Source organism: Microcaecilia unicolor, chromosome 6, assembly GCF_901765095.1.
Source record: "Microcaecilia unicolor chromosome 6, aMicUni1.1, whole genome shotgun sequence".
NCBI classification, from domain to species: domain Eukaryota; kingdom Metazoa; phylum Chordata; class Amphibia; order Gymnophiona; family Siphonopidae; genus Microcaecilia; species Microcaecilia unicolor.
In genome coordinates, this window is record NC_044036.1 from 141,491,534 (window position 1) to 141,505,503 (window position 13,970).

Sequence of the window (13,970 nt, forward strand, 5' to 3'; positions counted from 1 at the left end):
AATTGCAGCAGGAGAAATTTTGGTTAAATAAAACGTAAAGCTTTGTAACTGTAGTGTTACTTAATATAACATATTACTAAGTGGCCCTTTTACAAAAGCTTAGCATGCACTGAAGAAATCCATTTTATAACTATGAGCAATTTAGCATGTGCTAATTCCATTAGTGTATGCTTTCATAAAAAGTAGGTTTTTCAGAGTAGATTAAACAAACATTTGTCAGTTGGTTTAGATATAACATATCCTTCTAGAAAACGTGAATGGGATAGATGACTTCATGTGCTCTGTTTCAGTTTCCTTTCTCTTGTACGTTCTCACTCTCTGATTTTATATTTAACAATATATTTTTTTTTTATTCCTTGCATCATGTTGATACATCTTCTGTTCATAATGCACATGAATTTTTATCTGTAATATCAAACTTTGGCAGATCAGACTCATACTGTGGGATGGCTGGAAATTTGCTCTGTGCATCTAATGAAACAGTGATGGTCTTCTACTACTACTACTACTTATCATTTCTAAAGCGCTACTAGACGTACACAGTGCTGTACACTTGAACATGAAGAGACAGTCCCTTTTAGCTTAGATTTGAAGACGGCCAGAGATGGAGTTTGACGTACCGACTCAGGAAGTCTATTCCAGGCATATGGTGCAGCAAGATAAAAGGAACGGAGTCTGGAGTTAGCAGTGGAGGAGAAGGGTGCAGATAAGAGAGATTTATCCAGTGAACGGAGTTTCTGGGGAGGAATGTAGGGAGAGATGAGAGTGGAGAGGTACTGAGGAGCTGCAGAGTGTAGTGTTCCAGAAAAAGTGTTGTGCAATGGCACAGTAAGTGCTGCCTGACCACCTTTGCCATTTAGACTGAGGAACAAATATCCTAAAGTGTTGTTAGACCAGTGCAGACAAATGGGTGCTTGAGCACCCACGGAGTCGGCGCCTATGTACCATGTAGATGGAAGCAGAGAAAACTGACAATTCCATAGTGATATCACCGGTACAAGGAGTGGCACAGCCCTGGAACCTGGCAGTATTTCTGTGCCTCCAGCAGATGGTGCAGATGGAGCAGATGGACTGGTGTGGCAGGATTTTCTTCATGGGCAGCCCGACTCCCAAGGGCATAATAGTGTATAGATTCTGCACATGGTTGAGTTCTTTGGCAAATGAAAGAGCTCTAAGGGATCAGTCCATGGACCAGATACCTCCTGTGATCCCCAAACCACAAATTAAGGACCTTGACTTGGTGAAACCAAGTTGGGCAGCAGTCTTTGGGCTTTCTGCTGGTAAATGCCTGGCTTGGAGGGATCCCCCCACTTGCTTGCCCTGGTTGCAATTTGGTCCAATAAGGCCACTGCGGGAGGTGGCTGTTCTGACAAAATCTCCTCTTGCTTGATGAGGTTTTCAGCTTTAAGGTCCTTGTTTCCTGTTGTGACAGTGGCCCTACCTAGAGTGCTCCATTGGGCAAGACCTTCAACTTGAGTCAGTCTGTGGCCTATACAACAGCCTTGGTAACATTTTCCATAGGCCAGATGTCTTATCCCTTGCTTGTTGCCATGATCTAGTGGTCAGTGGTTCCACTGGTGGTGTTTGACACTTGAGGTTGCATCTAATATCCTTCAAGTTCCTAGCAGCTGGTCTCCCCTTAATCATCTCATTATTGTTGTTCAGTTCAGCGAACAGTGGCAGGGCAATTCAGGGATGGTTATTGAGGACTGGGGTGGTAAGGAAATCATACAGTTTAGTGAAACCCTAGAGAGTAGTGTTTGTGGTCCCTTAACCATAGATGCTTCATTTTGGAGCATCATAGCAGGCAGCTGTCACCCCCCCCCCCCCCCCCCCGCCCCTCTCCTGGAGTAGGTACTCAAAACGATGTCTTCCACCTGAGGCCCTATAAACTTTGGCACATCCTGTTTGTCAGGACTGGTCTAGCAGGATGATAAACAAGGTGAAATTTGTTCTTACCTTTCCTGTCTTCTGCTAGACCGGTCCAGGACCCTCCTGGGAAGACTGTGGTTTATAGTTTATTAAGAAATTGCTAAAGGCAGAGCTAAGCGGTGTACAGTCTATAAAAGAAAGAGGAAAGGAATTCCATTATTCAACAGGAAAGATAACAAAGACTTTAAAAACAAAGAGATAAAGGAAAGCAAGACAATAAATAAATAAATAAAAATTGGCATAGGAAAACAAGTTGCATGCCGGCCCAATCAATCAGTTGGAACATCTTCTTGGTGTCATCTACTATCAAAGAGGACTTCCCTGGTTCCTTCTAGAGATGATTCAGGGAAAAGAATTTCCCATGTCTTCCAGAGCTGGGAGGATCTTTCTTGTACCTGTATTGTTGCCCGTTGATACTCGATGGCTGAGTTTTTGTTGGTCTATCACTGCCTTTTGACTGCTTGGTGGCAATGCTATTGTGGCACTTTTGCAGCTCTGTTGTGGCTCTTTAGCTTTGCTATGCCTATTCTATAGCTGCACAGTTGCTGCTCTATTGCAATTTACTGCTCTGTTACTGCTGTATTGTGGTTCTGTTGAGCTACCCTATATTGCTGTTCTAGATGGCTGGAGTTGTTATATGGAGCTGCTTTATAGCACTACATGGTGAGGATATTATTACACTTTAACGTGTACTGGTATATAATGCTATAATCTAGGTGTTTCATAATCTTGATGTATAGTTTTCTTCTAGTACAGTAGATCTGGTTTCTCAATAATATACTCGCAGGTTCCAGGGCTGGTGTGTCATCACGGAATTATCTACTAGGTACAGAACAGAACCAGGCTTTTCAAGAAGCAGGCCCAACGCATCCAATGTATAGAGTATAGAGTATGGCTTTATTTAAAGAAGACTCTACAAGTTATTTATTTATTTGTTACATTTGTACCCCACATTTTCCCACCTATTTGCAGGCTCAATGTGGCTTACATGGTACCATATAGGCTGTTGCCGTTCGGTTGGTAACAGATACAAAGTTATGTTGTGAATAGAAGAGGTGGGTTTGGATCAAGTATCATGGGGTCAAAAGAGGTGAAGATTAGATTGTCCAGTATGATCATTAGTTATGTTGTGTCGCTGGGTGTTGGGGTTTTATGTTGGATCATTGGAATAGGCTTTTTTGAATAGGTGAGTCTTGAGTGATTTTCTGAAATTTAGGTGGTCCTGGATTGTTCTCACTGTACTTGGGAGTCTGTTCCATAGTTGGGCACTTATGTAGGAGAAGTTGGATGAGTGGGTTGTTTTGTATTTTAGTCTTTTGCACTACACGTGCCTTTCTCAGGAGTCTATATAGAAAATAAAATATAAAAGATGTATATGCAAACATGTAAATATAAATATATTAAATTTGACATTAAAAATCAACTCTTACTCGTGACAGTACAAATATAGTGAAACAAGTACAAATAATAAAATGGTGAACAAAGAAGAGGTTTTTATCGTAAATTCCAAAATTTGGTAAATAGCAGAGGGTGAACATGAGGAACAACTATGAGAGGTAGAGTAATAAGTGATATGACGAAACTAACCTGGATGCTTTGTCTCAGAAGGTTAGTGGACAAAGTGCACAGAATGAAGTCTCTTGTAGGTTGAATTTTGGTCTAAAAACAATGTTTATGGATAAAAGTTAGAAGTTAGCATTCTGTGCTTCCATCTACTGGTGGGAGGACGTAACCTAGAGCGTACCAATTTTTTTTCATACACAACCCCATGGTCACAGTTGTAGCATTCCTTGTGACCCCACCAGTGCCTGTGTACTTCCAGCCAGTTTAAGAAGTCCTGATATAGCCCATTTGTCTGGACTGGTCTAGCAAGGAAAGGAAATTATAGGTAAGAACAAATCTTTCCTTTGGTCTTCCAGTCTTCCATACTAAATTGTGAAGTGCTGACTGATCGGTCCCTTTTCTGTAGCAACTTTAGTGCATTTTGTTTGTTTGCTTATGTTGATTCATATATCAGTTTATGTCATCAGTCTTTTGGTATGCTGTTTGTTTATTTTTAAAAGCTAAACAATACAAGAACAAATTGCAAGAAAAATAAATTAAATCACATTCTTTATATATGAAACATGGAAACAGAGTGTAGCATTTTTTCCAGAGGCACAAAATGAAATAAATTAATAAATACACCTTAACAGCAAGCCCTAGATGCTAAATAACTCTAAGGTCCATCTAGTCCCCTTAGTTTACTTCCTGTTAGAATGCCATAGACTCCAACTGCTGTCTGACTTTTCTTCTTGGATTCTTCAGTTGCACACATCCTTCAATCAGTTTGAGGAAAATGAAAATTCAAGAAATAAATCTGTTTTGGATGGCTTGGAAAATATTTCCAAAACATGTAAGTATAATCATTAAGAATTATGTATTCGCCACTAGAGGGCACTGAAAGCTTATAATCTTTAAAAGCAACTGCCACTAAACATGTAAACCCTCTATCTGTAATTTTTCAGTAGCACTTTACGGATAGTGCTGAAAATTCTTACGGACCACAGACAGGTGGAACACCATGATCTGCCCTGGTACTAAGACTACAGATAGCTCTATGTTTATAAATTTAACCCAGCAAAAAAGCTATCAACATTTATTTGTATAACTATGGCTAGAGGTACTGAATATACATTAAATGCTACGATCAGCATTGACTGTGGCATTTGAATATAGACCACCTAAGCAAGTATTGTGGCAGATAGTAACTGTAGAAATCAGTCTGTCAATTTCCCCCTTCTGAGTATATTCTCTTTCAATTTCATATTTTATTTATTTAGTTATTTACCACAAGTTTATAAACTTCTCTCCCAGCATAAAAGGTCATGCAGAGCACTGTGTGGACAGAAAATGCTAGTTTGCTAATAATAATAGACATGTGACTCTTGGAAGCGTAAGCATTATTCTCCGAGGACAAGCAGGCTGCTTGTTCTCACTGATGGGTGACGTCCACGGCAGCCCCTCCAATCGGAAACTTCACTAGCAAAGTCCTTTGCTAGCCCTCGCGCGCCCGCGCGCACCGCGCATGCGCGGCCGTCTTCCCGCCCGAAACCGGCTCGAGCCGGCCAGTCTTCTTTTGTCCGCACTCGGTACGGTCGTGTTTTCGCCGTGTCGAGCCCCGGAAAGTCGACCTCGCGCGTCCAATTGTTTGAACGTGTTTTTTCCTTCGGGAAAGCTTTGTCCTAGTCGGGAAGTGCTCCGGAAACCCCCCGCCGGGTTTCGTGTAAATCTCCCCGTACTTCCAGCTTTTTTGCCCCGGTAAGTTTTCTTTCGTCGTCGGGGTAGGCCTCTTTTCGGCCTCGGTCGAGATTTTTTCTCCCTCTAAATTTGGTGCTTCAAATTTCGCCATTTCGGCTTTTGATTTCGCCGGCGTGATTTTTCCGCCCATGACCGAGTGCATCGAGGCATCGGGCCTCTGCATCGGCGCCGAGACATCGGATAGCTGCATCGACGTCGGTGGTACCAGGACCTCGTCTGCTGATGTCGTCGGACGGTGGTGCATCGGGTGGAGTGCAGGTGAGGGCTGTCCATTCCCCTGCTGGTGGCGGTGAGCCCTCGGGTGGGTCTCCGCCTACCCTGAGGGCTCCTGCGGTACAGCCCCCCCGAGATCGACCTTCTTCAGTCTCGGCCCCGAGGAAGCGACGGATGGATTCGACGTCCTCCTCGTCGGTGCCGGGGAGCTCCGGTGACATGCTTCGGAAGAAATCGAAGAAGCATCGACACCGGTCTCCTCCCCGTGTCGGCACCGAGAGCTCTGGGTCGCCGAGGGATTCGGCACCCAGCAGGCATCGGCACCGAGAGGACCGCTCACCCTCTGTTCAGGAGGTGTCGATGCGCTCCGCTCTGGACAGCCCGGAACAGCCTCCACGCCCGGAACAGGTACTGACGTCGACGCCTGCATCGACCTCTCAGCCTTTCTCTGCAGCCGCTCTAAACGAGAGCCTCCGGGCCGTTCTCCCAGAGATTCTGGGAGAGCTGTTGCGCCCTACCCCTCCGGTACCGGCGGTGCTTGCGCCACCGGTACCGTCGAGCGTGGCGCCGGCTGGCCCATCGCCCAGGTTGAGGTCCCCGACGTCGGTACCGCGTGCGGTACCGACCGCGGCCACCTCCCAGGAAGGCTCCCCGACTACGTCGGCGGAGGGAGCTTCGCCGATGCGGGCGAGGGAGTCTACCTCTCGACGCCCCCATCGTGGACGGGGTTCCACGGAGTCGAGCAGGGCGAGGTTGCAGACACAGGTCCGTGAACTTGTGTCTGACACCGAGGGTGAGGCCTCGTGGGAGGAAGAGGAAGATCCCAGATATTTCTCTGACGAGGAGTCTGAGGGTCTTCCGTCTGATCCCACTCCCTCTCCTGAGAGACAGCTTTCTCCTCCCGAGAGTCTGTCTTTTGCCTCCTTTGTCCGGGAGATGTCTACGGCCATCCCCTTCCCGGTGGTTGTGGAGGACGAGCCCAGGGCTGAAATGTTTGAGCTCCTGGACTATCCTTCTCCACCTAAGGAAGCGTCCACTGTTCCCTTGCACCATGTCCTGAAGAAGACATTGCTTGCGAACTGGACCAAGCCATTAACTAATCCCCACATTCCCAAGAAGATCGAGTCCCAGTACCGGATCCATGGGGACCCAGAGCTGATGCGCACTCAGTTGCCTCATGACTCTGGAGTTGTGGATTTGGCCCTAAAGAAGGCTAAGAGTTCTAGGGAACATGCTTCGGCGCCCCCGGGCAAGGACGCTAGAACCTTAGACTCCTTTGGGAGGAAGGCCTACCATTCCTCTATGCTCGTGTCCAAGATCCAGTCTTACCAGCTCTACACGAGCATACACATGCGGAATAATGTGCGGCAGTTGGCGGGCTTGGTTGATGCTCTTCCCCCTGAGCAAGCCAAGCCTTTTCAGGAGGTGGTCAGGCAGCTGAAGGCGTGCAGAAAATTCCTGGCCAGAGGAGTTTATGACACTTTTGATGTTGCGTCCAGGGCCGCTGCTCAAGGTGTGGTGATGCGCAGGCTCTCATGGCTGCGTGCCGCCGACCTGGAGAATAGAATCCAGCAGCGGATTGCGGACTCGCCTTGCCGTGCGGATAACATTTTTGGCGAAAAAGTCGAGCAGGTGGTAGAGTCTCTCCACCAGCGGGACACCGCATTCGACAAGTTCGCCCGCCGGCAGCCTTCAGCTTCTACCTCTACAGGTAGACGATTTTTCGGGGGAAGGAAGACTGTTCCCTATACTTCTGGCAAGCGTAGGTACAATCCTCCTTCCCGACAGCCTGCGGCCCAGGCTAAGCCCCAGCGCGCTCGCTCTCGTCAGCAGCGTGCGAATCAGCAAGGCCCCGCGGCTCCCCAGCAAAAGCAAGGGGCGAGCTTTTGACTGGCTCCAGCAGAGCATAGCCGACATCCAAGTGTCAGTGCCGGGCGACCTGCCTGTCGGAGGGAGGTTGAAAGCTTTTCACCAAAGGTGGCCTCTCATAACCTCCGATCAGTGGGTTCTCCAAATAGTCCGGCAAGGATACACCCTCAATTTGGCCTCACAACCTCCAAATTGTCCACCGGGAGCTCAGTCCTACAGCTTCCAGCACAAGCAGGTACTTGCAGAGGAACTCTCCGCCCTTCTCAGCGCCAATGCGGTCGAGCCCGTGCCATCCGGGCAAGAAGGGCTGGGGTTCTATTCCAGGTACTTCCTTGTGGAAAAGAAAACAGGGGGGATGCGTCCCATCCTAGACCTAAGGGCCCTGAACAAATATCTCGTAAAAGAAAAGTTCAGGATGCTTTCCCTGGGCACCCTTCTCCCCATGATTCAGCAAAACGATTGGCTATGCTCTCTGGACTTGAAGGATGCCTACACACACATCCCGATACTGCCAGCTCACAGACAGTATCTGCGATTTCAGCTGGGCGCACGCCACTTCCAGTACTGTGTGCTACCCTTTGGGCTCGCCTCTGCGCCCAGGGTGTTCACAAAGTGCCTAGCTGTGGTAGCAGCGGCGCTTCGCAGGCTGGGGGTGCACGTGTTCCCATATCTCGACGATTGGCTGGTGAAGAACACATCCGAGGCAGGAGCCCTGCAGTCCATGCAGATGACTATTCGCCTCCTGGAGCTACTGGGGTTTGTGATAAATTACCCAAAGTCCCATCTTCTCCCAGTGCAGAAACTCGAATTCATCGGAGCCCTGCTGGATTCTCGGACGGCTCGCGCCTATCTCCCAGAGGCGAGGGCCAACAACTTGTTGTCCCTCGTCTCGCGGGTGCGAGCGTCCCAGCAGATCACAGCTCGGCAGATGTTGAGATTGCTGGGCCACATGGCTTCCACAGTTCATGTGACTCCCATGGCCCGCCTTCACATGAGATCTGCTCAATGGACCCTAGCCTCCCAGTGGTATCAGGCCGCCGGGGGTCTAGAGGACGTGATCCACCTGTCCACGAGTTTTCTCGAATCCCTGTATTGGTGGACGATTTGCTCCAATTTGACTCTGGGACGTCCCTTCCAAATTCCTCAGCCTCAAAAAGTGCTGACCACGGATGCGTCTCTCCTGGGATGGGGAGCTCATGTCGATGGGCTTCACACCCAAGGAAGGTGGTCCCTCCAAGAAAGCGATCTACAGATCAATCTTCTGGAGTTGCGAGCGATCTGGAACGCTCTGAAGGCTTTCAGAGATCGGCTGTCCCACCAAATTATCCAAATTCAGACAGACAATCAGGTTGCCATGTACTATGTCAACAAGCAGGGGGGCACCGGATCTCGCCCCCTGTGTCAGGAAGCCGTCAGCATGTGGCTCTGGGCTCGCCGTCAAGGCATGGTGCTCCAAGCCACATATCTGGCAGGCGTAAACAACAGTCTGGCCGACAGGTTGAGCAGGATTATGCAACCTCACGAGTGGTCGCTCAATTCCCGTGTGGTGCGACAGATCTTCCAGGCGTGGGGCACCCCCCTGGTGGATCTCTTCGCATCTCAAGTGAACCACAAGGTCCCTCAGTTCTGTTCCAGGCTTCAGGCCCACGGCAGACTGGCGTCGGATGCCTTCCTCCTGGATTGGGGGGAAGGTCTGCTGTATGCTTATCCTCCCATTCCTCTGGTGGGGAAGACTTTGTTGAAACTCAAGCAAGACCGAGGCACCATGATTCTGATTGCTCCCTTTTGGCCGCGTCAGATCTGGTTCCCTCTTCTTCTGGAGTTATCCTCCGAAGAACCGTGGAGATTGGAGTATTTTCCGACCCTCATCACGCAGGACGAAGGGGCTCTTCTGCATCCCAACCTCCAGTCCCTGGCTCTCACGGCCTGGATGTTGAGGGCGTAGACTTTGCCTCTTTGGGTCTGCCAGAGGGTGTCTCCCGCATCTTGCTTGCTTCCAGGAAAGACTCCACTAAGAGAAGTTACTTCTTTCATTGGAGGAGGTTTGCCGTCTGGTGTGACAGCAAGGCCCTAGATCCTCGCTCTTGTCCTACACAGACCCTGCTTGAATACCTTCTCCACTTGTCTGAGTCTGGTCTGAAGACCAACTCCGTAAGGTTCACCTTAGTGCAATCAGTGCATACCATTACCAAGTGGAAGGTAAGCCGATCTCAGGACAGCCTTTAGTTGTTCGCTTCATGAGAGGTTTGCTTTTGTCAAAGCCCCCTGTCAAGCCTCCTACAGTGTCATGGGATCTCAATGTCGTTTTCACCCAGCTGATGAAACCTCCTTTCGAGCCACTGAATTCCTGCCATCCGAAGTACTTGACCTGGAAGGTCATTTTCTTGGTGGCAGTTACCTCGGCTCGTAGAGTCAGTGAGCTTCAGGCCCTGGTAGCCCAGGCCCCTTACACCAAATTTCATCACAACAGAGTAGTCCTCCGCACTCACCCTAAGTTTCTGCCAAAGGTTGTGTCGGAGTTCCATCTGAACCAGTCAATTGTCTTGCCAACATTCTTTCCCCGTCCTCATTCCTGCCCTGCTGAACGTCAGCTGCACACATTGGACTGCAAGAGAGCATTGGCCTTCTATCTGGAGCGGACACAGCCCCACAGACAGTCCGCCCAATTGTTTGTTTCTTTTGATCCCAACAAGAGGGGAGTGGCTGTAGGGAAACGCACCATATCCAATTGGCTAGCAGATTGCATTTCCTTCACTTACGCCCAGGCTGGGCTGGCTCTTGAGGGTCATGTCACGGCTCATAATGTTAGAGCCATGGCAGCGTCGGTAGCCCACTTGAAGTCAGCCACCATGGAGGAAATTTGCAAAGCTGCGACGTGGTCATCTGTCCACACATTCACATCTCATTACTGCCTGCAGCAGGATACCCGACGTGACAGTCGGTTCGGGCAGTCAGTTCTTCAGAACCTGTTTGGGCTTTAGGATCCAACTCCACCCCCCGAGGGCCCTGTTTGTTCTGTTCCAGGCTACACTCTCAGTTAGTTGGTAATTTTTTAGGTCAATCTCAGTTATGTCCTCGCCGTTGCGAGGCCCAATTGACCAATGTTGTTGTTTTGAGTGAGCCTGGGGGCTAGGGATACCCCATCAGTGAGAACAAGCAGCCTGCTTGTCCTCGGAGAAAGCGAATGCTACATACCTGTAGAAGGTATTCTCCGAGGACAGCAGGCTGATTGTTCTCACAAACCCGCCCGCCTCCCCTTTGGAGTTGTGTCTTCCCTTGAAGTGTATTGTCTTGCTACATACTGGACTGGCCGGCTCGAGCCGGTTTCGGGCGGGAAGACGGCCGCGCATGCGCGGTGCACGCGGGCGCGCGAGGGCTAGCAAAGGACTTTGCTAGTGAAGTTTCCGATTGGAGGGGCTGCCGTGGACGTCACCCATCAGTGAGAACAATCAGCCTGCTGTCCTCGGAGAATACCTTCTACAGGTATGTAGCATTCGCTATATAGAAAATCAGATATTCCATACATAGGTATTTGCCATCTATAAGCAGGACTGAGTCAGACACACTAATGGGTACTTCATGGAAAAGTGTCAGAAAAGAACTGCAACTTCTCCCAGAACTCCAAACCAAGTTTAAAGTTCTGATCATGCATGGTCCTTCCTGTGCGTATTGACCTCCAAAATTCCTTCAGCTTTGATTTTTCTGTTCTAAATGGTTGTGAAAAAAAATCTCTCACTTATTTGAAGATGCTCAACATCTCCGGTTATCTCTAACATTGTTTTTTCTTGTTTCTATTTATAAAAAAGGGGGGTAGAAGAATTTTGCTAGGAAGGGGCAGATATTCAGCTCACAGCAGTCAGAATTAGGCATGAATATTCAGTGCCATCACTTACCTGGGCACCAGCACTGGCTGGGTCACTGAATATGTGCTCTGACCACTGTAGCATTTCTAGTTAATGCTGGGGCAGACCAGGGACAATCTAGAAGTTATCTAGGCACTGCCAATATTAAGTGATAGGAATGCCTTTTGTGCAGGTCAACATGCCCGGTTAGCTATATGGGTGCTAAGGCCTGGTTAGCAATGTGGGTATAGCACTGAATATTGGCAGTGCCTAGATAACTTCTAGATTGTGCCGGGTCTGCCCCAGCATTAACTGGAAATGCTACAGTGGTCAGAGCACATATTCAGTAGCATTGTCCAATTAAGTGCCGCTCAATAGCTGCTCTTGGGTCTGCTGTGCAACTTAACCAGGTAGGAGCTTCTTCTGCATTGTTAAATCGCTTTGAATTTCGTTCTGATTGTCTTTTGTTAGGGTTCCAGCCATGTCCTCAGTGTGGAAGAAAGATCCAGAATTTCAACACCTATTCAAGATGCCTGATTTGCAAATAGCATACACTGAAATTTTAAAAAAAAACCTAAAATATTTTGGGGCCCTTTAGTAAAGGACATAAAAAAATGGACAGTGCATTGTAATGCGGGACTTTCCCATATGCTAAGCCCATTTCTAATGCTGCTGTTGAATAGTGTTTTTTTTTTCTTTTATATTTTTGTAGGTCCCATGCTGACTTTCCATTAGTGTGTGAGACCTGCAAAAATACTAACGTGGGAGCGCTTACCGCCACTTTAGCGTTTTGTTGTAAGCCTTTATTCCCGCATGAAGTGCGCATTAACGTTTATGCTGTTTCATTCAGAAGTATTATTAACCCATTAGTGCCCAATGTTCCCATATGGGAACAAATCAATTTGTTTCCATATGGCTTATTATGGACTGCCAGAGCAGGACCTTTTTAGTTGGTGGGGCTTAGGGATCCCCGCCAGCTCAGGTATTTATTGAATTTGGAGTGCCAGGGGGGAATTAGTGTATGTTCACCCACTTTGGGCTCACGCCCACCCTAATTGGCACATCTGGCTATGCCACTGATCCTGAGTATGCACTCTTACAAAAGTCAGTATATGCAAAGTTTGTGAGGTAGTGATAAACCATGAGTTTCCTATAACAGAGTGTGATCTCCAGAATACAGTATATTTTGCAATCATTATTGTACAATATTGATATAATTGCATGGGATAAACACAATGGAATCCTATATAGAAGACATGGAACCAAACAAACCTAGCAATGATTAGATGACATCAGTAATTGGGGAGCAAAGCCAGTGCTGGGCAGACTTCTACAGTCTGTGCCTTGATCGTGGCTTGACTGGTTTGAATGGGCTGGAATGGGGCTTCAATGACAACTTCAGTAGTTGGAGAACAAGGCCAGTGCCAGGCAGACTTCTACGGTCTGTGCCCTGAAAATGGCAAAGTCAAATGAAGATCAAGTGTATATATACATCCTGTTCGAAAAGGCATACCCTACTGACCCAACTTAACTGCCTGAACCCAGCAACACAACGAAACCAAAGCCCATAATGAACACTGTATAACTCTTCTTCTCTACGATTCTCCTAATGTGTCTGTAACACATGAACCTCTTTGATAATAACATCACTTTGTATTTGTTCTTCATTGAAGGCGACTCACGCCTCACGGTACTATGTAAGCCACATTGAGCCTGCAAATAGGTGGGAAAATGTGGGGTACAAATGTAATAAATAAATATAATATCACATCATTCTTTATGCCATGAGTTATCTTGTTGTAGACTGGTAGGACCATACAGGTCTTTATCTGCTGTCATCTACTATGTTACTATGTTTGATTTTGTTGTTTAGTTCAAGAAAATGGTCATTCATATTATGGATCAATACTGAGTGCTGTGACTGCTAAAAGCTCTGTGGAACAGGCATTATTAGAAATGGAGAACAGGCTTATTTCTGTAAGTACAGAAAATGCAGTATAATCTGTTTTATTGTTTCTTTGTGTAATTGTTTTTCTTTATTTTAAATACAGTTGAATAAAAATGCCACACGCTTGGTTTTAGAATTTTATTTTAGGTTCAAAAACCAAATGCAAGGGAGTTCTTGAAAAGAAAGAATTGTGACATTACCGTAGCATTCCTGAAATCTCAGCTGTAAGGGAGTTTGCTAAAATATAAATAATGATATTTTTTTTTAAAGAAAGAATTGTAGACAAAAATCAATCTAATAAGAAATGTGAGGAGTGTTTCACAAATTGCAGCACCATCAAACACTTGTTCTGTTTTAGCAAAGTTTAGTTTGAAGTTAAAAATAAAATTGCAGTTTAATGGAAAAGGAAATTTGTTCTAACTTTTTCCATTAGTTGTGCATCTGGTACACCACTGATAGCAAAGGAAGCTAAAAATAATTTAGTAGCCACAGATTTCCTTATGTTGCAATATGCTAGCTGTATTCACAGCTATCTCTGCACACTTAGAACAAGGTTGTACAATGTGTGTTTGAATGTGTTACAGTCCTGTTAGCCATGCTTGCCCAGGGTTGTGATAATTTTTATCTTGAGCCACTTGCAAACTATCAAATAGAATGATGATGATGATATTTACGAGCTTTCCAGACTGTACTGCAGATGAAGTGATATATTTTATTTTGACCAAGTAGTTTTATCCTGCTTCTATAAGGGAGCTTCTGAGACAGGATCATCAGAGGATTGTTCCTTTACCCCCACTACCCACCAGGGAGATAGGTGCTAGGAGGGGGAATGGTATAGGATATGATGGGATTTGGGGGGGGGGGGG

The 13,970-nt window shown here is 46.9% G+C and overlaps 1 protein-coding gene across 3 annotated transcripts in view; it reads left to right on the forward strand.

The window, feature by feature from the left end:
- Positions 1 to 13,300, forward strand: part of LOC115472709 (interactor of HORMAD1 protein 1-like) — a 45,258-nt gene extending 31,958 nt beyond the window's left edge. For 2 of the 3 annotated variants that reach the window (XM_030207071.1, XM_030207072.1), the window contains exons 6-7: positions 4,240 to 4,327; positions 13,030 to 13,300. In XM_030207071.1, coding sequence (XP_030062931.1) covers positions 4,240 to 4,327; positions 13,030 to 13,157 — 216 coding nt within the window. In that variant the 3' untranslated portion in view covers positions 13,158 to 13,300. Of the gene's footprint in view, positions 1 to 4,239; positions 4,328 to 11,627; positions 11,725 to 13,029 lie in introns of those variants that run through there. The other variant, XM_030207073.1, reaches the window with a different exon arrangement.
- The last annotated feature ends 670 nt before the right edge of the window (positions 13,301 to 13,970 follow it).